General features: G+C 53.2%; 13 protein-coding genes across 13 annotated transcripts; 6 read left to right on the top strand and 7 right to left on the bottom strand.

The window, feature by feature from the left end:
• Nucleotides 1-647: 647 nt before the first annotated feature.
• On the bottom strand, nucleotides 648-2,630 carry erf2 (palmitoyltransferase ERF2; the record flags this gene model as incomplete). The annotated part of the gene is made up of 3 exons (XM_024850628.1): nucleotides 648-1,394; nucleotides 1,458-1,566; nucleotides 1,618-2,630. 3 exons carry the CDS (start codon nucleotides 2,628-2,630, stop codon nucleotides 648-650), a joined length of 1,869 nt encoding a protein of 622 aa, XP_024707684.1.
• Nucleotides 2,631-3,373: 743 nt separating this feature from the next.
• Nucleotides 3,374-4,458, top strand: P170DRAFT_453778 (uncharacterized protein; the record flags this gene model as incomplete). The annotated part of the gene is made up of 4 exons (XM_024851388.1): nucleotides 3,374-3,514; nucleotides 3,589-3,632; nucleotides 3,817-4,015; nucleotides 4,110-4,458. 4 exons carry the CDS (start codon nucleotides 3,374-3,376, stop codon nucleotides 4,158-4,160), a joined length of 435 nt encoding a protein of 144 aa, XP_024707683.1. The 3' UTR covers nucleotides 4,161-4,458.
• Nucleotides 4,459-4,607: 149 nt separating this feature from the next.
• On the bottom strand, nucleotides 4,608-7,725 carry pmt1 (protein mannosyltransferase 1; the record flags this gene model as incomplete). The annotated part of the gene is made up of 5 exons (XM_024843696.1): nucleotides 4,608-5,159; nucleotides 5,235-6,695; nucleotides 6,768-7,051; nucleotides 7,101-7,390; nucleotides 7,463-7,725. 5 exons carry the CDS (start codon nucleotides 7,723-7,725, stop codon nucleotides 4,608-4,610), a joined length of 2,850 nt encoding a protein of 949 aa, XP_024707682.1.
• Nucleotides 7,726-8,542: 817 nt separating this feature from the next.
• Nucleotides 8,543-10,683, top strand: P170DRAFT_507180 (putative pre-mRNA splicing factor). Its single transcript, XM_024854457.1, has 3 exons — nucleotides 8,543-8,706; nucleotides 8,763-8,816; nucleotides 8,879-10,683. Exons 1-3 carry the CDS (start codon nucleotides 8,613-8,615, stop codon nucleotides 10,315-10,317), a joined length of 1,587 nt encoding a protein of 528 aa, XP_024707681.1. The 5' UTR covers nucleotides 8,543-8,612; the 3' UTR covers nucleotides 10,318-10,683.
• An 82-nt stretch (nucleotides 10,684-10,765) lies between these two features.
• On the bottom strand, nucleotides 10,766-11,289 carry P170DRAFT_102557 (uncharacterized protein). The gene has a single exon (XM_024842276.1). The coding sequence runs from the start codon at nucleotides 11,182-11,184 to the stop codon at nucleotides 10,858-10,860; it is 327 nt and encodes a 108-aa protein (XP_024707680.1). The 5' UTR covers nucleotides 11,185-11,289; the 3' UTR covers nucleotides 10,766-10,857.
• Nucleotides 11,290-13,786, bottom strand: P170DRAFT_102593 (guanine nucleotide exchange factor SEC2). The gene is made up of 3 exons (XM_024842277.1): nucleotides 13,614-13,786; nucleotides 12,897-13,536; nucleotides 11,290-12,840 (listed from the first exon to the last, which is right to left on the bottom strand). Exons 1-3 carry the CDS (start codon nucleotides 13,619-13,621, stop codon nucleotides 11,395-11,397), a joined length of 2,094 nt encoding a protein of 697 aa, XP_024707679.1. The 5' UTR covers nucleotides 13,622-13,786; the 3' UTR covers nucleotides 11,290-11,394.
• Nucleotides 13,787-15,157: 1,371 nt separating this feature from the next.
• On the top strand, nucleotides 15,158-15,827 carry P170DRAFT_472274 (DNA-binding protein; the record flags this gene model as incomplete). The annotated part of the gene is made up of 4 exons (XM_024852931.1): nucleotides 15,158-15,181; nucleotides 15,318-15,406; nucleotides 15,473-15,483; nucleotides 15,544-15,827. 4 exons carry the CDS (start codon nucleotides 15,158-15,160, stop codon nucleotides 15,825-15,827), a joined length of 408 nt encoding a protein of 135 aa, XP_024707678.1.
• A 439-nt stretch (nucleotides 15,828-16,266) lies between these two features.
• coq4 (ubiquinone biosynthesis protein COQ4) lies at nucleotides 16,267-17,194 on the bottom strand. The gene is made up of 2 exons (XM_024848655.1): nucleotides 16,998-17,194; nucleotides 16,267-16,918 (listed from the first exon to the last, which is right to left on the bottom strand). Exons 1-2 carry the CDS (start codon nucleotides 17,014-17,016, stop codon nucleotides 16,275-16,277), a joined length of 663 nt encoding a protein of 220 aa, XP_024707677.1. The 5' UTR covers nucleotides 17,017-17,194; the 3' UTR covers nucleotides 16,267-16,274.
• A 403-nt stretch (nucleotides 17,195-17,597) lies between these two features.
• On the top strand, nucleotides 17,598-19,140 carry P170DRAFT_348709 (uncharacterized protein; the record flags this gene model as incomplete). The annotated part of the gene is made up of 6 exons (XM_024843694.1): nucleotides 17,598-17,738; nucleotides 17,793-18,365; nucleotides 18,432-18,486; nucleotides 18,550-18,612; nucleotides 18,660-18,771; nucleotides 18,822-19,140. 6 exons carry the CDS (start codon nucleotides 17,598-17,600, stop codon nucleotides 19,138-19,140), a joined length of 1,263 nt encoding a protein of 420 aa, XP_024707676.1.
• Nucleotides 18,907-20,762, bottom strand: P170DRAFT_102513 (ketopantoate reductase family protein). The gene has a single exon (XM_024842275.1). The coding sequence runs from the start codon at nucleotides 20,482-20,484 to the stop codon at nucleotides 19,234-19,236; it is 1,251 nt and encodes a 416-aa protein (XP_024707675.1). The 5' UTR covers nucleotides 20,485-20,762; the 3' UTR covers nucleotides 18,907-19,233.
• Nucleotides 20,763-20,874: 112 nt separating this feature from the next.
• On the top strand, nucleotides 20,875-21,920 carry P170DRAFT_434142 (Sas10/Utp3/C1D family protein). The gene is made up of 4 exons (XM_024848654.1): nucleotides 20,875-21,067; nucleotides 21,135-21,301; nucleotides 21,358-21,735; nucleotides 21,794-21,920. The coding sequence occupies exons 1-4, from the start codon at nucleotides 20,887-20,889 to the stop codon at nucleotides 21,797-21,799; spliced, it is 732 nt and encodes a 243-aa protein (XP_024707674.1). The 5' UTR covers nucleotides 20,875-20,886; the 3' UTR covers nucleotides 21,800-21,920.
• A 436-nt stretch (nucleotides 21,921-22,356) lies between these two features.
• On the top strand, nucleotides 22,357-23,919 carry P170DRAFT_434138 (coiled-coil-helix-coiled-coil-helix domain-containing protein). The gene is made up of 3 exons (XM_024848653.1): nucleotides 22,357-22,977; nucleotides 23,039-23,297; nucleotides 23,440-23,919. The coding sequence occupies exons 1-3, from the start codon at nucleotides 22,736-22,738 to the stop codon at nucleotides 23,470-23,472; spliced, it is 534 nt and encodes a 177-aa protein (XP_024707673.1). The 5' UTR covers nucleotides 22,357-22,735; the 3' UTR covers nucleotides 23,473-23,919.
• On the bottom strand, nucleotides 23,911-25,998 carry P170DRAFT_434137 (uncharacterized protein). Its single transcript, XM_024848652.1, has 5 exons — nucleotides 25,905-25,998; nucleotides 25,729-25,781; nucleotides 25,528-25,646; nucleotides 24,340-25,414; nucleotides 23,911-24,274 (listed from the first exon to the last, which is right to left on the bottom strand). The coding sequence occupies exons 1-5, from the start codon at nucleotides 25,981-25,983 to the stop codon at nucleotides 24,227-24,229; spliced, it is 1,374 nt and encodes a 457-aa protein (XP_024707672.1). The 5' UTR covers nucleotides 25,984-25,998; the 3' UTR covers nucleotides 23,911-24,226.
• Nucleotides 25,999-26,021: the final 23 nt, after the last annotated feature.

Raw genomic sequence — 26,021 nt, 5'->3', positions numbered from 1 at the left:
GCCTGGCTTTCGCTCTCGCCCTGGACTATTCATGTTCAATCTCTACGTTCTGGTCGGTTGTCCCCTCGGATGGATGGTGTTCTACGCTCTGATATCGACACCCCCAACGCCACGTTTCGGCCTCTACAGCACGACCCCCCCTTGGTCCTTCACGAGTGTTGTCTGGAGTAGATTGTTCATTGTCTATCTGTAGCTTTCAGGCCAGATATCATACATATGTTCCTGATATTGCGTAATGCTGAGATCGGGCCAGCGGCTGGAAACAACGCCCGTTGGGAAACAAACAAGTGCGTATCAACCAGAGAAAAGGAAAATGATGGATCGTGAAGAGAACGTAAACAATGTCGGTTTGAATGTGGGCCAATATCAAACAATAAAGAAAAGGGAGTGCATGTACAGATGCGTCAGGGAGAAGCGTTGAAAAGCGAATGCAAATTAAGAATGATAACTAAAAAATATGACCCTCAGTAGGGCAAGGTATCTCGAGAAGAAGCGAAGAAGAAAAGAAGACGTGTAAGAAAATAAACTCAAGAGAGTCAGGAGTAAGCCGTGTCAGTGATTCACGTTATTGTTTGGGTTTGTTTGGGTTCTTTTTTTGGGGTTTGATTTTGATACTGCAACGAGAAAAACAGCCTTCCAATCACTTCCTAAGCATGTTGTTGTTGGCTAGAAGGCACATGCTGCATTTCTATGTCGGCCTGAGCCTCCACATCTCGAGGGAGATACTTCCGTTTCACGGTACTCAGTCGCTGGTCCCCTTCTGTATAAGGTCTCTTGAATTGCATGTACGTCGGCGGGCGAGGTCTAGCAAAGACTGAGATCCAATTGCCGAGGACATTCCCCTGCGTGAAGGGCCGATGTCGGTCAGATTTGGCGAACTTATGGGAATTGAGATACTCCCTGGTGGTCTCGCCGCGACCAACCAGGAAGAAATGGTAGGCCCAGAGAGAGGCCGGATAAGGCGCAGCAACTGCCCCGTAGATGACCATTGCCCACGGAACCCTTAACTTGTTGATGGCAGTGCCGAAGGAGACGGCCTCCTGCGACCGATAGACAAGCACATGGGCTAGGCTGGCTCCGAGCAAGAATAAGGCAAGCAACGTAGACGAGCTCACAAAGGTGAAGAAGTATCGATAGTTCCGGCGGCCAACACAGTTGTTGAGCCACACACAGTGGTGATCCAGGGTCTCGACACAGTTATCGCACACACGACAGTGATAGCAGCGCGGGGGACGCCAGATGCTGCAGGTTTTACAGTATTTCACTGGTACGTCCATCGCCGCGACTTCGGACGTCGCCAACTTGACCATCACCCAGTCGTTCGTCGCAGGACCTATCGTCAACGGATCATCCGTCTCCGGCGGAGGCATTGGCTGGAGATTGCGCGGAATAATCTGTCACATCGTCAGTGGCAAGGACAGGAGAATCTGGGGTATTTTTTCAATGGGGAGTATTACACCAGGATCAACGACAGAAGCGTGGATGAAGGATGAGAAGCACACGAAGAATAGGTACCCGAACAAGATAGGGATAGCCGGGGAGATATGATGCCAAAGCCAAGGTGCCCTACATAGGGGTTAGTTTCAAGTGACCGACACACGAAGAGAGGAGACGTACGAAAACGCGAAGAACAGGGCAGAGGGGGCAACGACAAAAATGCCAGTTGCAATGTTGACCGGTTTATCGCGAGAATTCTGAAGCCTTCCACCACCACAAAAGGCGGTGTTGCCCGTAAAATACTCATAGTTCTTGCCCTGGTTGCCCTTGTTCACCGTTCGGTTCTGCTTTTCGAGAGACCCAGGCGACGAGCCAGCTGAAGATAGTCTTTCATGAGGTCGACCATCCCGATGCTCCGGCCTGAGGCTTCTGTTCTGCAAGGACAGGAACGAAAGCGAGGATCTGGGCGGAGTTTCATGGTTACTGGCACTGTTGTAGTTGGCCGCCAGATTAAGATTGAGATGCGCCGGAGTGGGCCGATTCGCTCGTTCTCGCTCGTGCAGCAGTCTCGCGCTCTCGCCTAAGCTTCTAGCGGTGGTGGTATGGCCGGTCGGACTGGCGTTGGATGTATTCCGCTCTGGAATGATGGGGTCGGTGAATTCGGTTCCTCGAGACGGTGGAGCTTCCTCTTGCGGGACGGAACTTTGCGGGAGCGTGCTATTCGAAACGAAACTGATTCTGTTCTGAGTTGCTTCGTCGTCCCAGTCCTCCGCCGACGACTCGGTGGCACCTTTTGTCACAGGGCGACCTCGGTGTGCTTGAAGACGCTGGGAGGACATAGGCCGGAAAAAGCCCTGCGCAGTCAAAGACGGGATATGGGTCCGGCTCAGTCTGCTTCCCGAGCTTCCTGGTCTGTTGGTCGTCGCCTGGCTGATGGACGTGATGACCGAACTTCTCGCAGGGGGAGGCCCTCGTCGGGAGACGGACGGTTGCGAACGAGGCGGAAGCGACGATGCTCCTCCGGTGTAGGTCTGCGATCCTCCGGTATAGGTCTGCGAGTTCTCTCCATCGTCCGACATATCCGTCACTCGGGACGAGATTCCACCGACAGAGGGAGGGCGAGGAATACCGAGCGCATGGTGGGCGGAGGGAGGATTCGGCGCATCGCTATCAGGGGTTTCGGGGGGATTCATAGTTTCGACGGGATTGAGTGACAGTGCTGTTAATAATGTCCACTATTTCTCATGTTGTGTCCAGTCGAAAACGAAGCGGTTCTAGGCGTGGGTAGAACCAAGGGGTTGCAGCATGTATATCTATGCGCGGGTATCAAAACGGGGGGAAGAAACGGCCGAATCGGGAGTCCGTCTAAGGAATGACAACGAAAGGGAGGAGCAAGAAACGAAGATTGGAAAGAGTCGTGAGAGTAGTCAGTCCACCAAGAATGAGCGTCAGCAACCTAGAGAGGGAGAGGTCGAGTTAGTGTTGTCTGAAATTCGAGTCAAGGGTCTCGCACCCCTCCGCAGGCACAATCGGGGACGACCCCCTATCGAGGAATCCACCAACCTTGAAAGATAGTACGTTGCAATGATGGGAACATGAAACACACGACAGCAGGCAGGACAGGTCACATCACGTAGCAAGGACGCGAGGTTTAGTCGACCATGCTGCAATCCGAGCGCAACACTAAGAAAAAGAAGGCAGAGAAGCGCGGCGCTTGCAAGAGGTCGACGGAACGGAATTCCTTCGCATCGATTCAGGCAGAGACGCTAGGCCGCATCGGGCGGCTGAGTAATCGCCCGACGTGCAGGGCCGAATCGGATGTCACCTGATGATGCGCCGGCAACATCATCGTCCGACGCCCACGAATCCGCACCACTCGCCCCCCTCAAGATCTTTCCCTTCTCGACTCTCTCCACCCCCAAACACAACCACCACGATGTCGTCAATTGCCGCCATGGCCTCCCGCCGGGCCTTTGCCCGCCAGTCTCTTTTCCGCGCCCCCGCGCGCCGTGCCTACAGCTCCAAGGTCGAGGAGGCTGGCCTCGACAAGGCTCCTCGTCGTGACCCCGAGCTCTACGTACGGATCTCCTTCTCTCTCGTTCAAACCAATTGAACGTTCCGCCACCAGGTCCGTTTCTAATCGCCGTATAGGTTCTGCTCGGTGTCATGTCCGGTGCTTTCCTGATCGCTGGATGGTAAATTCCTCCCTAACCCTGATCCTATACCGACTGTCCTATCACCCGACCGCGAGCGAATGAGCGGAAGGGGAAAAAAATAAAATTACATTCAACGTCCATTCTTCCCCCCACGACCGCCAATTGCACACTCAGACCGACTTTCTTTGCAACAGTTACTGATCCGCATCGTCCAATTTTCCAGGTACTTCGGCAAGAAGCCCACCTCCGTCACCTCCGAGAGCAACGTGCGCATCCCTGACAGCTCCATGCCCTGGGAGCGTGAGGACGACGGCAAGGTCTACAAGTACCAGTACCACCCTCACGGTGACAAGAACCAGCCCCTCAGAAACGCTCCCAGCGCTCTGAACACCGTCATTGTGCCCAACGTCACTCTCCCCGAGGTACGTATAACTCTTGGGTGTTCGAGGTCGGGTCGGATCGTATGATTCGATCCTTGCTTGCATATAGCCGGATGACTGACTTGGCACCTTCCAGGACCTCCACGAGCGTTTCAACAAGTACGGCAAGGAGGAGTGGGACTACTAGATGTCTTATCCACCCAGTACAGATTGTGTACGCAGCTGAGAAGCAGATTATCCGGGGCCGGGGTTGAGCTGTATTTTAAAATCACCGATGACTACCTAGAAGTATGGGGATGCGATTGTCGTTATAAGAGTTCTGTGCATATTTTATCATCTTTTGGACGGGAATCAATTGAAGACTGCTTTTTTTGTTGTGCTATCATGACCAAGCTTCCAAACAACCGGCCAAAAAAACACACGGGAAGGCCGTCAACTCTCGCAAAATGTATAGTCATGTACAAGTTCACATTTCGTTAGATCAGAGGAAAAATAAAAAAAAAAATAAAAATAAAAAGGGTGGAAGACAAAATTATTGGTAGAAGAGATACAGAAGAAGGTTATTCGGTCCAAAGTGGAGAGATGTGAGAACATCTAAGAGAATGCATACCAACAACTATTCGAGTGTCTCTGGCTAATTCTTAGATTGGGTAGCATCTTGACCCTCGCTGGCAGGCTTCGGCTCGGGGGAGTTTTGCTCCTCGACCGAGCCGCCCTCGCCGGCGGCCGAAGCAGGGCTCTCTTCAGCTTGCGCTTCCGGCTTGCCCTGGGTTTCGGGATTTTGGCCCTCAACATCCGGATGGGGCGGAGCGACTTGACCGTCAACCATGTCCATCTCGTGACCATTGGCCAGGCGAGTCCGGGTTTCATGGCGGGTCTCGAACGAGACCTTGCCTTCCTTTGCTAGCGAAGCGACCATGTTTTCGTCCAACACGTTTCCTTCCTGGTCGCGGTATTCCACACGGGCCTTGGAACGAGGCTTCTCAGGTTCTGCAGTGACATTGGCTTCTTGAGCTTCTTGAGCATCTGCTTCGCCCTCACCTTGCTGAACTTCTTCCTTAACTTCCTGCTTCTCCTGCGGGGGTTGCGCGACGGGCACCTGAAGTTGCTCGTGAGGCAATACGGCTTGCGAGGTGGTCGGAACGGCGGAGCCTCGGTGTAGGAACTCGGTCACGTATTGGCCAAGCTAGTGCCAGTCAGTCGTTATGATGCGGTGCGTTCAATATCCTCGCCGCGGGGGCTGCCATTTTGGAACACTTACGTCGGTATGGAAAGTGTTGCAGTCGAAATCCCATGAATTCAGGAGCTTGACCTTTCGGCAGGCATCCTGCGTCCAGGGGTTGCCATAGACTAGAGGAGAGTAGAGAGTGAAGGCGAAGATGCTCGCTGCGAGGAAGATACCAGCCAAGGCCTTGCCGATGACCGGTCGAGACGGGAGGCCAAGACGCTGGATACGGCCCGTGAGGAAGTCAAATTCCTGGCAGAGAGCGATGAGGGCAAAGTAAAGGGCCGGGAAGTAATGATGGAGGAACAGTTGACGAGCCATGAGGTAGAACGGGAAGTAGTGGAAGGCCCATCCCAGTACGCTGCTGCCGATTTCGTAGTCAAATCGCTTGAAGTTGACGTTGCGATAGTCACCGCAGCTTCGCTGCCAGCGGAGAATGGAAACACCCTTGAACAAGATGTAGATGCCAATCGCCACGGTCGAGGACCACCAAATGAAGGGATTTCCGAGTAGGTAGACCTGGCGGTGGTCTTTACCCCAGAAGTTGATACCGCGAAGCATCGTGGGCCACGAAGGGGGACGCGAATCCCAAGCATGGGACTCAGTCAAGCCGGCGTTGGTCTTCCACATCACCTTCTGAAGTTCCCAGAATTTACCAAGGAACCCGGGATTGCGGTAGTTGACCTTCTCGGCGTCTTCAGGCAACATGGGATGGGTATTGGCTTCAATGTACCAGATACTGTTAGGCAGAGTACCTCCCCTGGCACAAGTAACTTCCTGTTGATCGAATCCCCAATCCGGGAGCTTCACCTTATGGGAGAACAAGACGCAGCCAGTCATGACGTGGACCAAGCGGAACTTCGATTGGATGGTTCGAAGGCGCTTCTTCGACTCTTCGCTCTCGGACATAGACTTGACAATTTCCACACGGAAGAAGTCATTCGCATCACCAGCAAAGCCATCGTAGCCGTAAGCAGAGACCTCGAATTGCCAGTCAACGTCGGTCACAGGAGGCCGTTCGTCATGGGAGTGAATACGTCTGCGCGTAATCAAATGGTTCAGCCGGATAACGGCGCCGTCTTCGATGTGATCCGTAGTGATGTTATCCCAAGCAAAAGGACCCTCCACTTCGCCGTGGGGACCCAGGGGCTGGGTCTGGTTTTCGAGGACAAAAATGTTGTTCTCATCCTTGTGAGGATAGAGAGTGATCTGCTGCTGCTTACTTCCAGTGGGATACATGTGGTTGTGGGAGTGAAGGTAGCCACCCTGAGTGTTGTAGTGACGGATGCTGACGCGCGAGCCAAATACCACGTCGGCGGGGACGTCCACCATCGACTTCGAGTTCAATGTGGCCTGGAATTCGGAAGACATGAACCCGTCACCTTCTCCCGGGTTGACCAAGCAGAGGAAATGGATGGCGAACATTCCGCAGTAGAAGCCCAGCGGAATAATGATAAGACAAAAGACGCGAGCGAAGAAGTGTTTGAACCAGATGCGCTGCATAGCGACGTATCAGCAATCACAAATATCAAGTAAGACAGGAAAACCACAAGGGCTGGAGGAGCATACTGAGGTAACGGTCTTGGAGTCGCCCAGAAGCACCCACAATTGGAGGATGGTCAGAGAGCCAACCCAGGCGACGGTAAACAAACCAACCCACTTCACACTGAGGGTGGCACCCAGCGAGAGACCAGTCGCAGCCAGCCAGAACCACCAGGGCGCACGGAAGGCATGGGACGGTCCCAGCTCGTGTTGGTTGGTGAAACTTGTGAAGGCCAGAGCCGTGAGCGCAGTGAAAAAGACCAGCGGCGAATCCAAAAGAATCAGGCGGGATTGAGTGATCAATCCGTTTTCTGCGATCCGTTAGCATGGTGTGTGGATTCAATCGCCATTCAATCATACCAAAGATCACCACGCCGGCTCCCAGCACAGCGGCCAGAGTGCGACATCCCGAGGCCTTCAGGGTCAAGAACATGAGCGGAACCGTCAGGATACCCAAAACAGCCGGAAGCATGCGCATCGCAACATAAGGGACATTGGGCTCGAGGTAATCCTTGCCGATGTCCTTGAAGTCGAAATTGCCATCAAAACCGGCCAGCCAGCCGGCTAGTGTAATAAGAAGCTTGGCAAGAGGAGGGTGAACGTCCATGAAAAACCGGCCCTTGATGTATTTCGTCGCGAAGCCACCGAAGCTGGCAGACAATCATTGTCAGCACACACACAGGTCCTTATTCTTTAGATTTCGCGATGGCGAGGGCACATACTGGACTTCATCAAACACCACGCTCGACGGCTGGTAGATTCGGAACAAACGAACCGCCGCGGCAATCAGGGTCACCAAAACAAGGGTCTTGAAGTCGGAGGAGGGCAGATTGAAGATATTGTTGTCCGTCACACCGTCTGATGCATAATTCGAGCTGCTGGCAGGCGCCTTCTTGCGATTCTTGGGTTTGGGGGAGCGACTAGGGGAGCGACCGGACCCCGAACGAGGCTGAACCTCCAGGGCGTCCTTGGACCTGGGCGGCATGGTTGAGACGAGACTCTCCGAGTCAGGTTCCGAGGGAACAAAAGGAATGCGAGATATAGATCAAGAGATTGGGATCGAACGATTAGCAAAGAGAAAAGATATCATAGAAGAGGGTCGCGAAATGGCGAGCAAGCAGCCAAGCACAAGGTGCAGAAGAAAGCCCCAACTCCGGAGGGAGCTCTTCGACGACCCAGACGGCAAGGCAGAGAAGAAATAAGAAAGAGCAAAATAGATCAACGAGTGGAAGGGATCAGGACCAGATGCGCCATGACAAGGAAGAAAAAAAAGAGCTCAGAAGGGACAGATGGACGTCGAGGCGTAAGACGAGACGAGACAACACGTGTGGGACGATTAGGGAGGCGGATGAAAGCGTAGTCCGCTTTAAGGCCAGATCGTCGGCGGAGAGGCGGCCTCTGCCAGCAGTCAGCAGCGAACCCTCGGAGCGTTCCTGCGGCTGGACTTAATTCTACGAAGTCTGCGAATGCTACGAATTCTACGAGGTCAATGGCTGGGAAGATTTCCAGTTACGACAGTGATCCTCATTCTAGGGAGACACTACCCCAGCCAATGTGGGCAGTGGACCAAAACCCTTGAATGAATTAATCGGGTCCATGTTCGTGTTTGTACTTCTAGTAAAGAACTTAGTCAGGGAACTCTTTGAGTAGAAAAGGTTCTGTCAGGTCCTTTCCCCTTCCGGTTAGTCTCTGACCCGTTCCGCTATGCGCGCGGCTGGAGCAGACGCCGCCAGCCGCCAGCCGCCGGGCTGGATGAGGTAAGGCCGGCCAAAACGGGGAATGCGAGGATTGCCCGCCGACACTTTGGATCCGCTGAACCCCCCCCGGCATCTCTACCCCAGCCTGTCGTCGCCCGGGTTTCGTGTCTCGATCATGGCTTCTGTGAGCAATGGAAATACCCCCGCCCTGCCGGAGGAGGTGGGCAAGCCCCCCGAGGGCGTCGTCTTGCCACCCAAGGACATCCGCGGTCAGTCTCTCCTACCTCCCAATCTAAAAAGAAAAATGCGCTGACATACAGAATAGCCATTGTGGAGAAAACCGCTGGCTATGTCGCTCGGAATGGTATCGTCTTCGAAGGTACGTGGCTGAGCTTTCCTGCGGTCGTTTGTTTGGCCGGGACACTGACGATGGGTTTCCAGATCGCGTCCGCGAAAAGGAACGCAACAACCCCAAATTCTCCTTCCTCAACCCTGAGGACCCTTACGGAACATTCTACCAGTGGCGCCTGACGGAGATCAAGGAAGGGAGAGGCACTGCGGTGTCTGCAGGTCGACCGGGGGAACAAGCGGCGGAGCCTGAGCCCGAAGTGCCCCAGGGACCTGAAGAGCCTCCAGAGTTCCATTTTTCAGCACGCATGCCCATAATCAACGCGCAAGATCTCGAGGTCGTCAAGCTTACGGCTCTGTTCGTCGCCAAGCGAGGGAAATCGTTCATGACGGCGCTGTCTCAACGCGAAGCTCGGAATTTCCAGTTCGATTTCTTGCGGCCGCAACACAGTCTCTACCAGTTCTTCACGCGGTTGGTCGACCAGTACACCATTCTTTTGCGCGCCGAAGGAATCGATGACGCTACGACGGAGAAGAAGCGACTTGCGGATCTGGAAGCCAACGCGAAGAACAAGTTCCATATCCTGGAGCGGGCCAAGCAACGATCCGAATGGGTCAAGTACCAGGAACAGCAGAAGCAGAAGAAAGAGGAGGAGGACGAGCAAGAGAAAATCGCCTACGCCCAGATCGACTGGCATGACTTCGTGGTCGTGGAGACCGTCCTCTTCAACGAAACCGACGACCAGGCCGACCTGCCTCCTCCCACCTCGCTCGGCGATCTCCAGTCCGCCTCCCTGGAGCAGAAGGCCGCCATGTCTCTCAACCCTCTCCGCATCGAAGAAGCCATGCCCACCGACGAGGAGATGCCCACCTACTACAACGCCTACCCAGCCCAGCCCGAACCCATGCCCCAACCCGCCGGACCGTCCTTCCCCCAGGGTCTCCCTCCCCAGCCCATCCCCGCTCAGCCCGCATACGCCGCCGCCGCCGCCCAAGAGGAAGAGCAACGCATCCGCGAACGCGCCGAAGCCCGCGACCAGGCCGCTGCAGCTCAAGCCGCCGCCAAAGCCGCCCCGGGCCAGCAACCGATGCGCATCCGCTCCGACTACGTCCCCCGTGCCCAGGCCCGCCGTCTCAACCAGACCGGCCCGACGGCCCTCTGCCCCAACTGTCACCAGCAGATCCCCGTGGCCGAACTCGAGCAACACATGCGGATCGAGCTGCTCGATCCCCGCTGGAAGGAGCAACGCGCCAAGGCCGAATCCCGCAGCGCCACGACCAACCTGTCCACCGCCGACGTCGTCAACAATCTCAAGCGTCTCGCCAGCCAGCGCAGCGACGTCTTCGACTCTTCCGTCCTGCCCGGCGCCAGCGACCCCGAAGAAGAAGCCCGCAAGAAGCGCATGGCCTACGATGCCTCCGGCGTCGGCCCCACGCCACCCATGGTCGGTCCTTCCGGCGGCCCACCCAATCCTCAGAGCATGACCATCGAGGAACAAATCCGACACATTCGCGAACGCGCCAAGCAATGATCCAATCGCTTGCCGTGTTTCAATCTCAAAATGATCCATTTCGTTGTCTTTGGGGGCTATTGAGGAAATCCTGTGGTTCTATCTTCTCTTTATTTGTTGTCATGGGCGTTGTATCTCACTCATCTGGAGTTTTGTTTTCTTAAACGGTTTTTTGGAACGTTGATATTCTTTTTTCCCTTCCATTTTCTCTTTCTCTCCCCTGGGTGTGTCAGACGTATATCCGCTTCGGTTGTAAAGTATAACATCTTTTTTATCTTTCGCTTGCTTCTCCTGATGTCTTTGCCCGAATGGAGATATCATTAGCTATGTCTTAACAGTTACTAGATATGTATCGAAACGAAGATCGTGGGCTCAAACCCTTAGGCGTTAATTTTCTTGTCTGAACTACTAAATATTATCTCCGTCAAGGAACTTTTTGACTACAAATCCTACGATGCCTAAGAAAGATCGACGAACAAATCTAGATAAATCATAAATCAACAACATATCTATGAGAAAAGCGCAAGAAATCATAGCCATGAAGAAAAACCTGCGCCGGCATCATTCAGTAAATACATTAAAAATCCGCGGTTGCCGACACGCATCTCGCATAGAACCGAGGCAACGATGAAACAATATGACGGAGACCCATAAATGGAGCAAATGAGATGAAACGCCAGCAAAGATTTTGGGAGTGAAGCAGAGCAAGTGAACATGACTCGCGGATGTCTCCACATGCAGTAGTAGCAAAGCGATGCCCATATCTGAGATGAGACACCTTCTGTACAAAAATGGGGCGAAAACCATTGTGACCGGATTGCGCTCAAAAGAATTGCAGATGACCAAACAAAAACCATGACAACAGAGATAAATGTACATGAGAAACATATTATAAGCAACGATATTAATACAGGGTGGCAGACTGCTCGGGAAATAGAAGAGGATGTAATGATAAAACGTGAATAAAAAGAAAAAAAGAAGAAAAGATTAGTCAAGCAGCCGTGCAGGAAGGGGAATAAATATGAAATAGAAAAGATAATTTGGGAGACAACCTTGTTGACTCAATGATCAAGCCGATGCCGCTCGCGGTTTTGGGCTTTAGTTTCGATCGGACTCCTTGGCGGTTGAAGCCTCGACGTGGACTGGAGTGTTCGATACTTCGTTCTCATCCACGGTGGGAAGCTTTTCGGCAGCAGGCTCCAGAGCAGTGGCGGCTCCATCCACGGTTTGCTCGGTGACTTTATCCTGCTCGCTAGTATCCAATGGGGAAGGAACGGTACTGCTAACAGGTGATTCCGAAGGAGCGGAGACAAATGGGTCTTCGCTCAGAGACAATCTATGGCGCTCGCCATCGTTGTCCTGTTCGTGATCGTCGACCGAATACTTGCTTTGCACATCAGTGCTCTCGGATGGCTGGTATTCAAGCTCGGGATGGTTCTCGATTGTTTCGATAATGGTTGCATCCGCCATATGTTCGTGTGCATCCAGCATGGTCTCCTGCGCACCGTTGAGCTGAGTAAATATCGGGACAATTCCCGCACCAACTCGGGACCAGAACATTCTTTCCCTCAGACGAATAGTTTCTTCCCAGAACTCCTTCTCCTCTTCAGCATCGCCGGCACGAATGTGTCCGTCCAGAATAAGGCGAAGATACCCGGTGAATTCACACGAAGAGCGTACTTTCTCTAGGCAGAGAGCACACAAGGGATACCGCTGCGCAGTCTCACTATCCGACGTTCGGAAACGATGGGTTCTCTCATTAACGTCCCCGGTTCGGCGCTCACCACATAGGGAACACGGAAATTCGTATTTCTTGGTCGCTGGCGGCACTGGTTCCACCACAAGGCTTCCTTCACAGATGCCACTCAAGACCGAGCGTCGGGTCAACCAAGAAATCCCAGGGGCTGCATCAAGTCTCAGAGTCGGCTCAATGTCTTCGTTGAGGACACGCTTGTAGAACCGTGTCTCTTTGAGGGGAATGTGAGAAACCGAGGGCTGGGGTGAGGATAGACTTCCGTTAGGAGAGTGAGTCTGAGATTTGGCGGGCGAAGAAATGGCGGATGATCCGAATGCACCACCACCAAAACTGGCCAAACTCATGACATTCAAGCCGGTGTACGACCCACTAGTCGCCCGACTAGGCGGTTTGGAAGCAGTCGTTGATAACTGGAACAAATCCCGAAAATCCTCAAACGCCGGCACATCGGTCCGACATATAGATTTGATGTATTGCGGGAAACTGGTCGAGGGGCCAGGCAATAATTCCTCACGGCAAGTCACTTCCGGGAGGATGGATGCTTCCGCATTGTTTTTGGTGATGTCCAGCGGCTTCTGAGGGCCAGCAGGGGAGGATGGAGCCGTAGACATGATCGTGCGAGCATCAATATCGTCTTTGGTGATGTTCATCCCCTGCAAGACGGATTTAAGCTCGGCCAGTTGTTCTTGATGCGAGGCAAGAAGCGATTCGGTATCCTTCACTTGAGAACGGAGTTGCTCATTTTTCTTCTCTACCGCCTCACGCTCGAGTTTGGCAGCAGCCACCATCTAGAATGAGGATTAGTCCGTTGAACCGTTACGTCATATAGTCAGCAAGTACCCACCTTATTTGCTTCTTCGAAAAGGGCCGCAGTAAGAGTCTCTAGCTCTTGTTCAATGCCCTTCTTTTCTTTCTCCACGAGCGCACGCTGCGCCTTTTCATCCGCCAAGGCGGCCTTGAGACGTAGAATCTCATAATCCACATCGGATTTCTTGATCACGACCTCCTGATCAATGTCTCGCCGATATTTCTCATTTTCCGACTCGAGGGTGCGGATCCGAGTTTGAGCCTGTTCCAATTCTTGGCGGGTGGCGACTAAATTATCGTCGAGGGTGGTTTGATTGTTGATCGCTTGGACCAGTTTGACACTCAAGGCAGCGACCTCGTTACTGAGGTCTGGATGATGCGATGCTGGCGAGGATTCTTCTGATATATCGGGAGTGCTCCCCAGTCGGGGGTCTTTCAAGGTGCTGAAGCCACTGTCGGGAAGATTTCCGACGCTGGTCGAGCGAGTCGCCTGGGCGGACTTTTCGGTCACGGCACCAGCGAGGTCGTTGGCCGACCGAGCCTTGGTCAGAGTTCTATCGGGGGAGAGAGATCGATTTTCAGACGAGAGGGATCGCTTGTGACTGCTGGGTCGTGGAATCATGGTGGATGGCGAAAGCAGGCTGTGCCGAGAATAGTAGGAGTGGAATGCGATTAGACTGTCATAAAGTCAGCAATAATTGCAACGAAAGGGGGAATCGATCGCAACGATCTTGCGGGAAATCCGGGAACGCACTCGGCCATGGTGACGGAGGGCTGATAACGAGATTCAGCGAGTACGGGAAGCGCGGTGACCAACGGTGGGTATCACAACCACGTATATAGTGTAATTCGGACTTCCCATTCGACAAATTCCGGCAAGTTTAAAGAGCGTTGAGAGGGTGGATGCATGCAACAGCGAAAGTAGGGGGGCAAGAGATGCGCCGTCCCCGCCAGTGCGCCGACTGGGAGAAGTGACTAGCCGGTCGGGATGCGAAGCATTGAAGAATGGAATCGGGGCTAGAATCGGACAGGCGGGAGGCGGAAAGGGATCGGAGATAATCCAAAGGGGAAGGGGGGGGGATAAAAGGAGGGAATGGGGAGCAAAAGAGAGACAGAAGGGAGAGAGAGATGGAGGTGTGACGAAAGAAGGGGAGGAGGAAGGGAATCCGGGACGAACCCCTCTTTGGCTGCAGGGCAGGGCGAGGCAGGCAGGCGCTTAAGGAATCGGAGGTCGAGTTCACTACGATAGAGCAAGGAAGGGAAGGAGATTTAGAGCCGGTTAGTCCGGAGTAGGACTAGAGTCCCAGTGAGAGGGAGAAGGCTGGGAGGCAAGGCGCCTTAGTCAGCGCCGCCGCTTTGGGACGCCCGGTCATGCTTTTGTCTCGTGATTATTGTTTATGCCTGATGGATGATGCTCCCTCGGCTCGTCTACAGAGTTACGGATCCTCCGGTCGGGGTTCACTCGCTACAGCCAACTAGGAAGGTCGCGCTGAAAGTTCGACGATCCCGACGAGATCTGCCCGACCGTCGCGCACTCTGACACGCGAATGGTTGCAATGGAGAAAATCATCCATTGGCAAAGTCTGCCAGCTGCAATAAATTCGAAAACGACGGAAGACCGTGCGATCGGCTCACTGCCACCCCCCGACGGTGCCGTCGGAAGTTGGCCATCTCAAAATAGTTGCGGAGTGGAGGAGGACGACTCATTTCTTGGCGGCCGATGACGACACTCGCAGCAAACAAGGGGATTATCGATTGGTTTCTGAGACATCGCGATAGCCCTTTGGGGCCAGCTGCTTTATCTATCTGCGGCCCGTAGCCACCGCGACTCCGTCGGCGCGTAATTGCGGTGTGGGTGGTCAATGGCTGGCCTGCCGTCCCAGAGTGTCCTGTGTCCTGGCTCCCGGGCGATGTCTCGGTCGAGATCCCGAGTAACGTTGAGTTGCGAGTTACTCCGTGCTCGACGGAGTAGTGCTCTGAAGGCGAACTCTGGAGATCAAGTCAAGTCATGTTCCTGCGCATGGGGCAGGAGGTGGCCAGCTGGTCAGGTGACCGTTCGCTTGCCAATTCGGGCAGCGCGGGTGCCTCATGGCGCCCCACACGCCTTGTTGCCTGACTGCCTCAGGCAACCTCGAAGTGGGGTTTGAAACTTCCTCGAAATCAAATGGCATCACTCCATCTCCATCGTGGATTTTGTCGCAACGGAGCTCTCAGGCTGCCAGAGATTCATCCTTCTTATCTCACTCGACCATCTTGAAACCTGCACACTCGATCAATTGACCACGTGATCCGTTCACCATGGCCGACGCTGAATTGGAGGAGGTTAGTCTATACTGTTGAAGCCTTTTTCGACCTTTGTTCTCTGCCCGCATCTTGTGTCCTCTGCCTCCTCAGAAATCCAACTGCGTGGCCTCGTTGACTGGCAATCCGAGAAATCACTAACTTGCAAAACAAACAGATCAGACGCGCTCGTCTTGCGCAACTCCAGCAACAACAGGGTGCTGCCCCGCGAGGAGGGGGTCCCGACAGCCAGGACGACCAGAGAAAGTAAGTTCAATAGTTTCGCTAGCACTTGCCCTCACGGAACTACTCATGCTAACCATCACCCTCAAGACAAGCTGAAAGTAAGCCGCGATAATTATCCCAGGCCCACCGCACCTTACTCACCATCCCTCTTTCTCCAGCCGAGCGTCGCTCCGCTATTCTCACCCAGATCCTCGAGCCCGAGGCCGCCGACCGCCTCGGCCGCATTCGCCTCGTCAAGGAATCCCGCGCGGTGGACATCGAAAACCGACTCATTATGCTGGCGCAAACGGGCCAGCTGCGCCAGAAGGTCAACGAGGATCAGCTCAAGCAGCTGCTGAACGCCGTTGCCGAGAACCAAAGGAAGGACGAGGAGGAACACAAGATTGTGATCAGCCGGCGCAAAGGTGGATGGGATGATGACGATGATCTTCTGGATCTGTGAAGGAAAGAAAAATCAGAATTGCTATCTATCTACGAAGGTGATTTAGCTCGGTAGCTGGCTTTGTGCAAACTCGCCCTTTTGATACCTGATACCTGATACCTGATACCTCTGGCTTCTTCGTTCGCCTGGAGGATTCCTATGTGTTTACGACTGATTATGGTGCAGCTGATTTCTTGCCTTTACACAGCGCCTCTGCTTCCATAATAATGTGACCAGAATGAGAGATTCTATTGCCTGTCATCGAGGATCTGATCGTCGCTATCAGCTTAATACTTGCTGCAGACGTACAGCGGCAGCTCAAACCCTTGCTCGGCACTCTTATCGCAGGGGGGAGAAAATATACATTCTATTTTGTTCATGACCATAAAAGACCACTCCACAGGAATAAATAAATAATATACATAGATCCGATGTCCAGTCAGGACCACCCGGACAGCCTCTCACAGCCTACTGCTGCTCCAACCTCTGCTTCTCCCTCTTCTTCTGCTCTCTAATCATGCGCCGAATCTCCCTCATATCCGGCGGTCTCTCGATGCCCAACTCCCCCCTCAACTCATCCACATCCTTCTCCAAAATCTTCTCCCAGTAAACATTAATCAACTCCTTACTCGACAACCCGCTCCGCACCGCCCACGGCAACCACAACGAGACCAACCTCTCCCTCTCCGCCGGCTTCAACCTCACCGCCGCAAACATACTCAGCCCCGTCATCGGGATCAACGTATTCAGAAACTCCAGCGCCTTCAGCGCCAACTCCCCCTCCACAAACGTAGGCAGGCCCGTCAGCGCGTGGTAGAAGTCGTGACACTCGCGGTACCGCTGCATCACGTACGCGCACTCTTCGTCGTCGATGTACTGCACGCTGTCGCGCGTGTCGGGCGACACCCCTTCGCGGTCCAGCCAGACCGCGTAGGTCCGGCCGACGGAGTTCTCGGGCAGTGAGCGCAGGTAGGGAAGGCGGAGCGTCTCGGAGGTCATGCGTGGTCGTTCGCGTAGGATCTGCCGCCCCGTTGGGTCTGAGAGCATTGCGTCGCGAAGGCGGTAGATGAAGTAGGGTGTGGCGGTGGCTTCGCCGCAGGCTGCGATGAGATCTATGTAAATGGAAGCGTGAGTATTCGCGGTTTGCTTGTGCTGGGGGATTTTATAGCGTAGGGATAAAAAAGCCCATACCCGCTCGACGAGGGTTCATCAGCGCCCCGAACGCAGAGCCAAAGGCCAATGCCCCGCGCTCGATAGTGTTCAATGGGACATGGCCGGGATATTGCGGCGATGGGCGACTAAAGAGGGAGAAGTGTCGCGTGCGACAGGACACCGAGACGGGGGCGAGGAAACTCGATTCCTGGGCAACGAGCGTTGCTGTACGCCGGTTTAGGACCGACATGTTGAGTCCGATAGGCGATGGGCCACTATGAGCATGGCAGGGACCGCATTCAGTGGAGGATGGAGAAAAGTAGATAGTAGATCGGGTGGTACGACTTCGGGATCGGGGAGGATCTCCGGATTGACGCGAGTGGCGGAAATGCCCTCCCGTACTGATAAGCGATAAGACTATCAGCTTTATCGGTTTTTCTTGTAGATCGACGGCCGCCACTATTGCTGTCTTGTCCGGGTCTAGTTGCGCATGATGTATCGGATTCGTTATTGTGGTATTCGCTGCTAGACTGATGAAACTATGACATCGAACTCGATTGATTGGGCTAGGTAGAAGAGCTGGTATCCACGGTATATCATCAACCCACGACAGTCTCCCACCATCCGCGAATCCACAAAATGAAACCAGAGTGGTGGCCCGGAGAGGACCATGAACTGTTCACCGAGTGGGCTATTGCCCAAGGAATCGTGGTCAATGGGGTCAACCCGGCTCGGTTTCCAGGTCGTGGCCTGGGAATGATAGCCACGCGAGCCATAGAAGTACAGAGCCCTCCATCATCCCAATCCATATGCAACCCGGCTAACGAACCACAGGAAGGCGAAGCAATCGTGACAGTGCCACTCAGGACAATGTTCACACCCAATTCCATCCCCTCGTCATTCTCTAGCAAGTTTCCCGACGGGACCCCTGTTCACGCACTGTACGCTGCTTTCTTCACCAACGGGGACCCCGAGAATCTGAAGCATTACGAGCCCTGGAGAAAGACCTGGCCTTCTCTGAAGGACTTTGAAGACGGCATGCCAATTCTATGGCCGTCATATCTCCGCGGATCGAAGACCTCTGTGGACTCTAGCTCTGAGCAAACATTCCTTCCGCCATCAATCTCCGGCTCCTGGTCTAGTATCCAGAAAGGTAAAAGCGAATTCCACTATGAAACTACTCATCAGAACCTCCTATCTCAACAGGAAAGCCGACTCCGGGATGCTTGGGATGCCGTGGTGGCTGTATTCCCAAAGACCGATTGGGAAACGTTCTCGTATCACTGGCTAATCGTCAACACGAGAAGCTTCTTCTTCCTGATGCCCGGGGAAGAGGCACCGGAGGATCGGAATGACGCAATGGCACTACTGCCTTTTGCAGATTATTTCAACCATTCTGATGTTGCTGTATGTGCTTCCTTGATGTGCTTATTCTGTGTGGAAGGCTGGAATTTAGATTGACGTTGTCTGCAGTGTAATGTGAAATTCAATGGGCTGAATTATATCTTCCGTGCGACGAAGCATTATGGTGAGCAATATCAGCTCCTTCTGGCCAGACGCATAATTCGAGGACGAGGCTGATATGTTGCAGATGAGGGAGAGGAGATATACATGAGCTATGGGCCTCATCCGAACGATTTCCTACTAACAGAATGTGAGAACGCTTCAAATCTCTTTTCTATACTGTGCTAATCGCAAAAGACGGATTCTTCCTCGACCACAATGAATCTGAAACACTCTATCTAGACGATATCATATTCCGAGACCTGAGCAAGACTCTGCAGGAGGAATTGGAATTCGAACAGTATTACGGGTATGTATGTCTACTATAAGAAATAAGGCATAGCGCTAATAAACAACTAGAAATTACCAGTTAACAGCAGAAGGCGTGTGCTATCGTACCGAGATCGCTGCTTGTATTAAATACATGGCGGTTGAGGACTGGCGCAACTATACCCTTGGCTACTCTACCAAGAACTTTGATGCAGCTAAATCGGAGGCTATAATCCGAGAATGGATCAAGACGTATGCCAACGAAGCAGACACGGTGATCGCATCACTAGAAAAGGCAGGGTCTCAAGAAGCAGACCTCAAAGGTTCGGACAAGGTCAAAGCCTTGCTTAAGCGCTGGACACAGATCAAAACTCTCTGTGACCAAGCCCTCCAGACCGTATCTTGCTAGAGAATGGAAAGCTCCTGGGTATAAATTCTGGAATATATCATCCTGGCAATTCGGACGGCCGAGGGATGAGCAATATAATACAAAATGATTCGATTAAATGGCATTGAGCAGGTCAACCGGAATAGCACCCGCCTCTCTCTGCTTTGTACTTTCCTTCTTGGCGAGAACCAAATGCTTCATCATATAGTTCACCACACACTTGATGCCCAGCTCTTCACCCCTGCGCACGATATAGCCGTTCATGTACTCAATCTCGGTCGTCTTTCCTGCCCGTACATCTTGCAGCATCGAGCTGTGGTTCTTGGCTGTTTGATTGGCTAGCTGCGTCACCATCCATCGCAGCCGTTCTGGAGAGAACCGGCTTTCAATGCCGGGAATGCCCTGCAATTCCGGTAGAGCACAGACCACGCTTGAGATCTCCATGAGAAGCAGGCGCATGATCCGAGTAAAGCTATAGTTGTAAAGAAGCTCGCCATTCTCGCAATCCATCACGGCCGTTAGCGGGTTGATCACCGAATTCATGGCAACCTTCTCAAGTTGGTATAGCATGAGGGCGGACGGGGGTTCAGCAACCGCAACAAGCGGCGACGTGAGAGTCAAGGTGCGCAGGAGATATTTGGTACTCGGCGCCCAGTCCACTTCTGCCTCGTTGGCCGGAGACACGGTACCAGGGGGTGGAACCACGCCCAAGACGGTCGTTCCAACGCCGGTATGCACGACCGAGAAACGACCCGGTGTTCGCCGCGCCAGGCCGTGGGACACGATACCCTGCATATAGTGAGGTCGACTATGCGGATCCGTAAAGACCGTCTTGTTGAGCTCATCGATGACCCCCATGCCGTTCTGGAGGAAAAGTACCGTGGAATCGGGCGTCAGACGGTGACTGATGGACTCCATAGCAACTCTAGTCATCGGTGCCTTGACAGCCACGATTAAACACTCGATGGGTCCATCATCTTCGGCCGAATGGGCCAGTGCCCCTTCGATATCGGGGTCTCCCTCCTCCGCGCCCTCGGTGCCCTCGTTTGGCGTACCATCCTGGTTCCAGTAAGGCAGAGAATGCCATGTCTTGTCGCCAAGGACGTTGATGTCGAAGCCCGTTTTCACATCGTCGAGGCCATTTGAACCGAGCGACAAGCACTTCTTCCTATGCAGCCAGGTCTTATATAAGTCTGGATTGTGCAGGAGAAGTGTAACGGGTGGCGGAGATGGACGACTCGCAAGAGAGTGAGCGACGAAGGTGCCGACATTGCCCACTCCGAGAATGTGTATGCGACCGGATAATCGACGTTTCCCGCTGTCCCTTGACAATTCGTCTGCATCCTGGATCCACGTCGACATCATGCGACGGTAAGAGTCCCATTGGATATTACTTCGCGTATAGCGAGATAAATCTGAAATGCCGGCCCGCAGAAGCGGACGGCGCCCTAGTATGTACAACACTTTGAACGAGTGGCGCGGAGGCACAACCACAGCCGGTAGGTAGGATAGGCGCAGTGGGATTGAGAATCACAAGACCCTCAATTGCGCATTCTGACACGGAGGTTAAATAGGAAGACCAGAAGAATCATACGACTCGACAGAGCCCAGGATGAAGAAGGTCGCAACAATCGCCGGGCGGAGAAGGAAGAATGCCGCCAAAGCTCTCGACCGCCCGCCTCACCGCCCGCCGATAAAAAATCGACATTATCGTCTTTACATTCGCGATCGACTTTCTTTGTCTCCATTCCACTTCACCTGCCCGTCATGGATCCCACCGATTTGCTTCCGCTGGTCGACCAGCTGGACGATGATGTCGATGTTTTGGAGGAGGCTCTTGCGCCGCTTTTGAACAGCGCGGTCACCGAGACTTCGAAGAAACTTCCTGTGATGGACAAGGCGAAATACCATGTCATGGTCACATACGCTTTGGAATCGCTGATTTTCTGTGTGTTTCCCTTTTTTGCAAATTATCTGACATTGTGTTTATATGTTTTTTTGCTAATTCATGATAGCGTACCTGCGTCTTCATGGCGTGAACGCCAAAGACCACCCGGTCTTCCGAGAACTGACTCGAGTGAAACAATACTTCGCAAAAATCAAGGCGCTGGAGACCGAGCCGGAGCAGCGGACTATGACACTGGACAAGGAAGCTGCGGGTCGATTCATCAAGCACGGTCTTGTAGGTTCTTTTATCTTCCCAATGGCAAGCTTTACATAGTTGCTAACTGCTACCAGGCCGGAAATGACAAATACGACATGGAGCGCAAGGAACGAGAGGCAAAAGAAAAAGCGCGCGCGCAGTTCAAGGCATCACTGCTCGCCAAGAAGCAAGGTGACGCGCCCCAGCAATCGTCCGAGAACCCCACGAATGGCTCGGAGTCCGAGTCCGAATCCGGCTCCGACGATGAAATGAAGATCGATGAACCGAAGGCCGAAACTACTGCCAAACAATCGAAGAACACCGCCAAGGCTGCTAAGCCAGAGCAGAAGAAGAAGAACAAGCAGGGGAAGGATAAGGGCGAGAAGAAATCCAAGAGCAAGAACAAGCGCAGCAAAGAAGGACGAACCGAAGACAAGAAAGAGAGGAGAAACAAGAAGAAGGAAGTTCGGAAGGCAAGGCAGTCATAAAAAAAGTGGCAAGAGGGTAAAACTAAGCAAAGATTCTATCTAGGACTAGCGAGGGTAGAGTCTCGCGAGCCTGATCGGCTGGACCCGATCGTCAGGCTTGATGTTCGTCTGTTACTGATCTAGTTTATTGCATCTGGGGATAGATTCAGGGCAGTGTTATCCCATTTCCACGAGGGCAAACGCATACGTGCTCTCAGCAGATTGTTGCTCTTCAGTTCACGCTGGACTATTGAATTGCTGCGCCAGCTGACTGCTCATGAGGAATTGGATACTCAACAGCAGCCGGACCACTAACAAAGGAAAGACTTCGAGGATATCATAACAAGGCTCGAAGCGCGATATTGGCGGCAACCCGGTGCTTACCCATGCTTTTTATAGCTGTGGAGTCTGTGCTGGCAATGACAGGAGTGGCGACTTCTGCTTCGCTCCTGAACCATCAACCAGGCTCATTTTTAGGGCATCGAGAGCCGTCAGCTGAGTTATGTGGATCAAGATGCAGTGACTCATTCTTAGGCAGCACATGCAGGCATTGGCATTGACAGTAAATATTATTTATGAGGATGCTTTCAATCGTATTATGATTTATTGTCAACTATTCTGACACTGTAGACATCGTACATATATCCTATACTCCAGACCTACTCTTATACCCTAAATCTACTCCGTAAACCTCATGATTGCCGCCACAATACGCGCCAATACGTGCCGATACGCAGTGGAGACGGAGTTTAGCCGGCAAAACATCCGAAAATACCGCAGATCCGTAATCGCCGGTCACCGTCCCGAGCGCTGACCTAAGCACCGCCTTCCACCAATCAGCGTGGCAGAGTTAGCCAGCTGCCGGAGTTTTCGACTTCTCCGCCGACCTTCGAGTGTCTTCTATTCTTTCTATATAACCGACCCTTCATCCGCATCACTCACCCTCCACAACCACCCCTACCAACTCCCATCTACACCTCAAACCACACCCCTCACATCCATCAAAATGCCTCGTCAACGCCGTGGTGCCGCTCCCGCCTCTACTCCCGCGCGCAGCGCCCCTACCAGACCTACCGCCGCTCCCGCCAGACCGGCCGCTGCTCCGCAAGCCCAGCACTCCCAGCCTCACTCGACCTCTGCTCACCAGCCCGGCGCCCAGCAGCACGCTCCTCCCCCGGCCGCCGCCGCCCCTCCTGTCCAGCAGAGCGCTGGCCCCGGTCTCTTCGGTCAGATGGCCTCGACCGCTGCGTAAGTCCCTCTCCCAGCAAAACAAAACACACCTACCCACGTACTGACTGAATTGTCACAGCGGTGTCGCAGTTGGATCCTCGATCGGCCACGCCATCGGTGGCTTCTTCGGTGGCGGCTCCAGCGCCCCCGCTGAGCCCCAGCAGGCTGCTGCTCCCCCCGCCGACTCGCAGGCCATGGACAGCGGTCTGTGGCAGAGCACCGCGGCCAACACCTCGTGGGAGAACTCCCCTTGTGCCACGGACGTGCGCAGCTTCCGTACCTGCATGGACGAGAACAAGGGTGACTTGACCATCTGTGGGTGGTACTTGGATCAGCTGGTACGTTTCCCCCCTCTCCCATTTCTTCGCTCGCGTAGTCTTTCTCCTTCCCTATGCACGGTGGGAGAGACAACGCGAGGAGGGGATAAATGGTATATGATAGACTGGTGATGGATGGACGCTAACAAACTCCCTCGTACAGAAAGCTTGCCAGGCCGCCGCCAAGCCCTACTAAATTCGAACCCTTTACCGATCAACCGATACCCGGACATGATCTCGGTATCAGATCTTAATGTATCGTTGTGTGTTTTTAATCCATGGGTGAAAATACATGGCTTCGGTGCGAGTTCGACTTCCCTGCCTACCTACCTCTACCTGTCTGTCTAGCTAGCTAGTTGATTGATTCTTCAACCGACTTCCTGGCTATGGGTATCTGGTACATGGGAATAGGCAGGTGGCGAACCCGCTACCTTGACGTCTTGGATTGTGTTTGCATAGCGGCGTATTTTTCTCCCTATACCTACCTACCTACCTACTTACCTTTTTACTTTATCTTACTGTATACCACCATATCGAATGATATTTACCGACACCGATCTCCTGCTCAGAGGGACTTTTGAGGATCGGAAATAGAATAAATGAAAAAAAGAAACTTTCCACTCTTCAACTATCTTGTCGTTTGGCTTTGTTCTTGATATTTCAAGATATAGAATACTCAGATATTGAACAGGTAAAATGGAGCAACTACTAAATCACGATAAAATAAGAACAAAGCCATCAATGAAATTAGAACCTCAGCCCATCCATTGGAATCAAAACGAATGAATGACAATGCTATCGCTATAGAAAAACATCCGAATTGAGTGAACGAAGGATGGAAATAGAATGAACGAATGCGCGTGGAAAATAATCAATCAATCGAGTGCTGAACGCCACAAAAACCGTTAACAAAGGAAGTAAGCAAAAAGGACTCAGTTGAATAAGTACAGTTATTGCAGCGATCGTCCGTCTTCATCCCGTCGTGGTTGGAAATTAAGCTGTGAAGATACAATTAGTCCCTGCAAAAGGTGAAATGAATTCGAGTCCCGGGCAAAAGGCTTACCTGATTCCCGTTGTAAAGCTGACTATCGTCTCGCGACTCACGCTGATCATGCAGGGTCCGAATATTAAGCCCCCCTGACCCTGTTGGGCGCGGTCTTGCTGCGCTTGCTGCGTTCGTGTTCTCCGTTTGAGAAGAGCCGGTCGACGGTGCCGCCTGAGATGGCGGTGCTGGTTGGACGTAGCCGAACAGGGAACCAACGAGTCCTGTCGCAGTCCCGACCACAGACGAAACAATTCCATAGGCGGATGAGACAGCACGAACGGGAAGACTAGCCCCGGAGGTGGAATATGCCTCCGTGTATGTGTTAATCGGAACCATGACGAGATTCGCCGTCGAGCCAAGGCCCAGTTCCTCGAGGGTCTGCTCCTCCTCGGCGATGGTGAGGGTTCGGTTAGGGAGAGGGGTGAGAATGTGCTTGAGGTTATAGGGACGTTTTTCTTCCAGCTGGCTGTCGACCCAGGGGCGTACGTCGCTGCGAATGGTCTGCGAAGGAGTAAAGCTCGAACGCACGGAACTCCCGTCGAAGAGTCGGACTTGTAGACGGTACTGTCTGGGAGGCGTTGGTTGGGGCTTTGGTGCGGGTTCTGGTTCTGTTTTGGGTGGAGGTGAGGTTGGCATTTCGACCTTCATAGTTCTTGATGATTGTGCTGGCTTGTCGTGCCTCTTGATAGAGATTTGGGGAGCAGGTGCAGGGTCTATCTTTTGAGGCTTCTGCCTCTTCGTTGAAGGCGATTGGGACGGCTCTGTTTTCTCTGGCTTCTTTCCCGCTGATACTTCATCTCTCTTCCGTTGAGGCTGTTGTTGGGTCGCGATATTCTGAGGCCGAGGTGCCGTTGACGCCGGGGTAGGTGATACAGGCGTAGGTTCAGACATGGGCGCAGGTACAGGCGCAGTCGTCGGCTCAGATACAGGAGCCGGGGCAGTCGTACCTGTCGATGCCGCAGAGCTACTCTGTGCTATCGACTGCGCTGGAGCCTGAGGCTGGGCCTCAGCATCCCCAATCGCAGCCCTCAGCCTCCCCTGAAAGCCCTCCTTCTCAACATCTGGCACAATATACTCTCGCAGCGTTCCATCCCTACACAACTGTCAGCCAACTCCATCTCAGATTAAACCCTGCCCGTAAACCCTGTCCGGCCCCATGCAATGACGCAATGCCCCCAGATCCAGAGTATAGAGAACCCAACATACTTGATCACAATAACAGTCGGAAACTTGGTGACGGGACAGAAAGAAGTCAAGAAGCCGGCCTCCGCACTATCCTTGGTGAGTCGCAACAGGACAGATCTCGATTCGAGGAGTTGCGCAAACTGTAGACCGGTGAACTCGTTAGCCAAGAAGCCAACCTACAGCAACGCAGTGACCAAGGAAGGAAGGGGAAGGAAACGGTACCTCGCTGTCCGTGAAATAGTCATTTTCCCACTTCGAACTCGTCTCGCTATCGTCTATCACCCGGGTGGTTAGCTAATTGCCACAGAGAGACGACATGGTCATGAAGAAGGTGGAGCTGGCGGCCGGCGCATAATGAAAGCTCCAGCTGGCGCGAGTGCAAGTGGGATAGGGAATACCTCTAACAAAGCAAACCACGGCCTTAGCTTGGCTCACAGCCTGGGCGATGCCCTCCTGCAAGCTTCCGGAATAAAACATGATGAAATGGATGAGTAGGTAGACAAGTGACAAGAGCC

This window comes from Aspergillus steynii, assembly GCF_002849105.1.
Source record: "Aspergillus steynii IBT 23096 chromosome Unknown P170scaffold_2, whole genome shotgun sequence".
NCBI lineage: Eukaryota > Fungi > Ascomycota > Eurotiomycetes > Eurotiales > Aspergillaceae > Aspergillus > Aspergillus steynii.
This window is presented reverse-complemented; position numbering and strand designations above follow the sequence as displayed.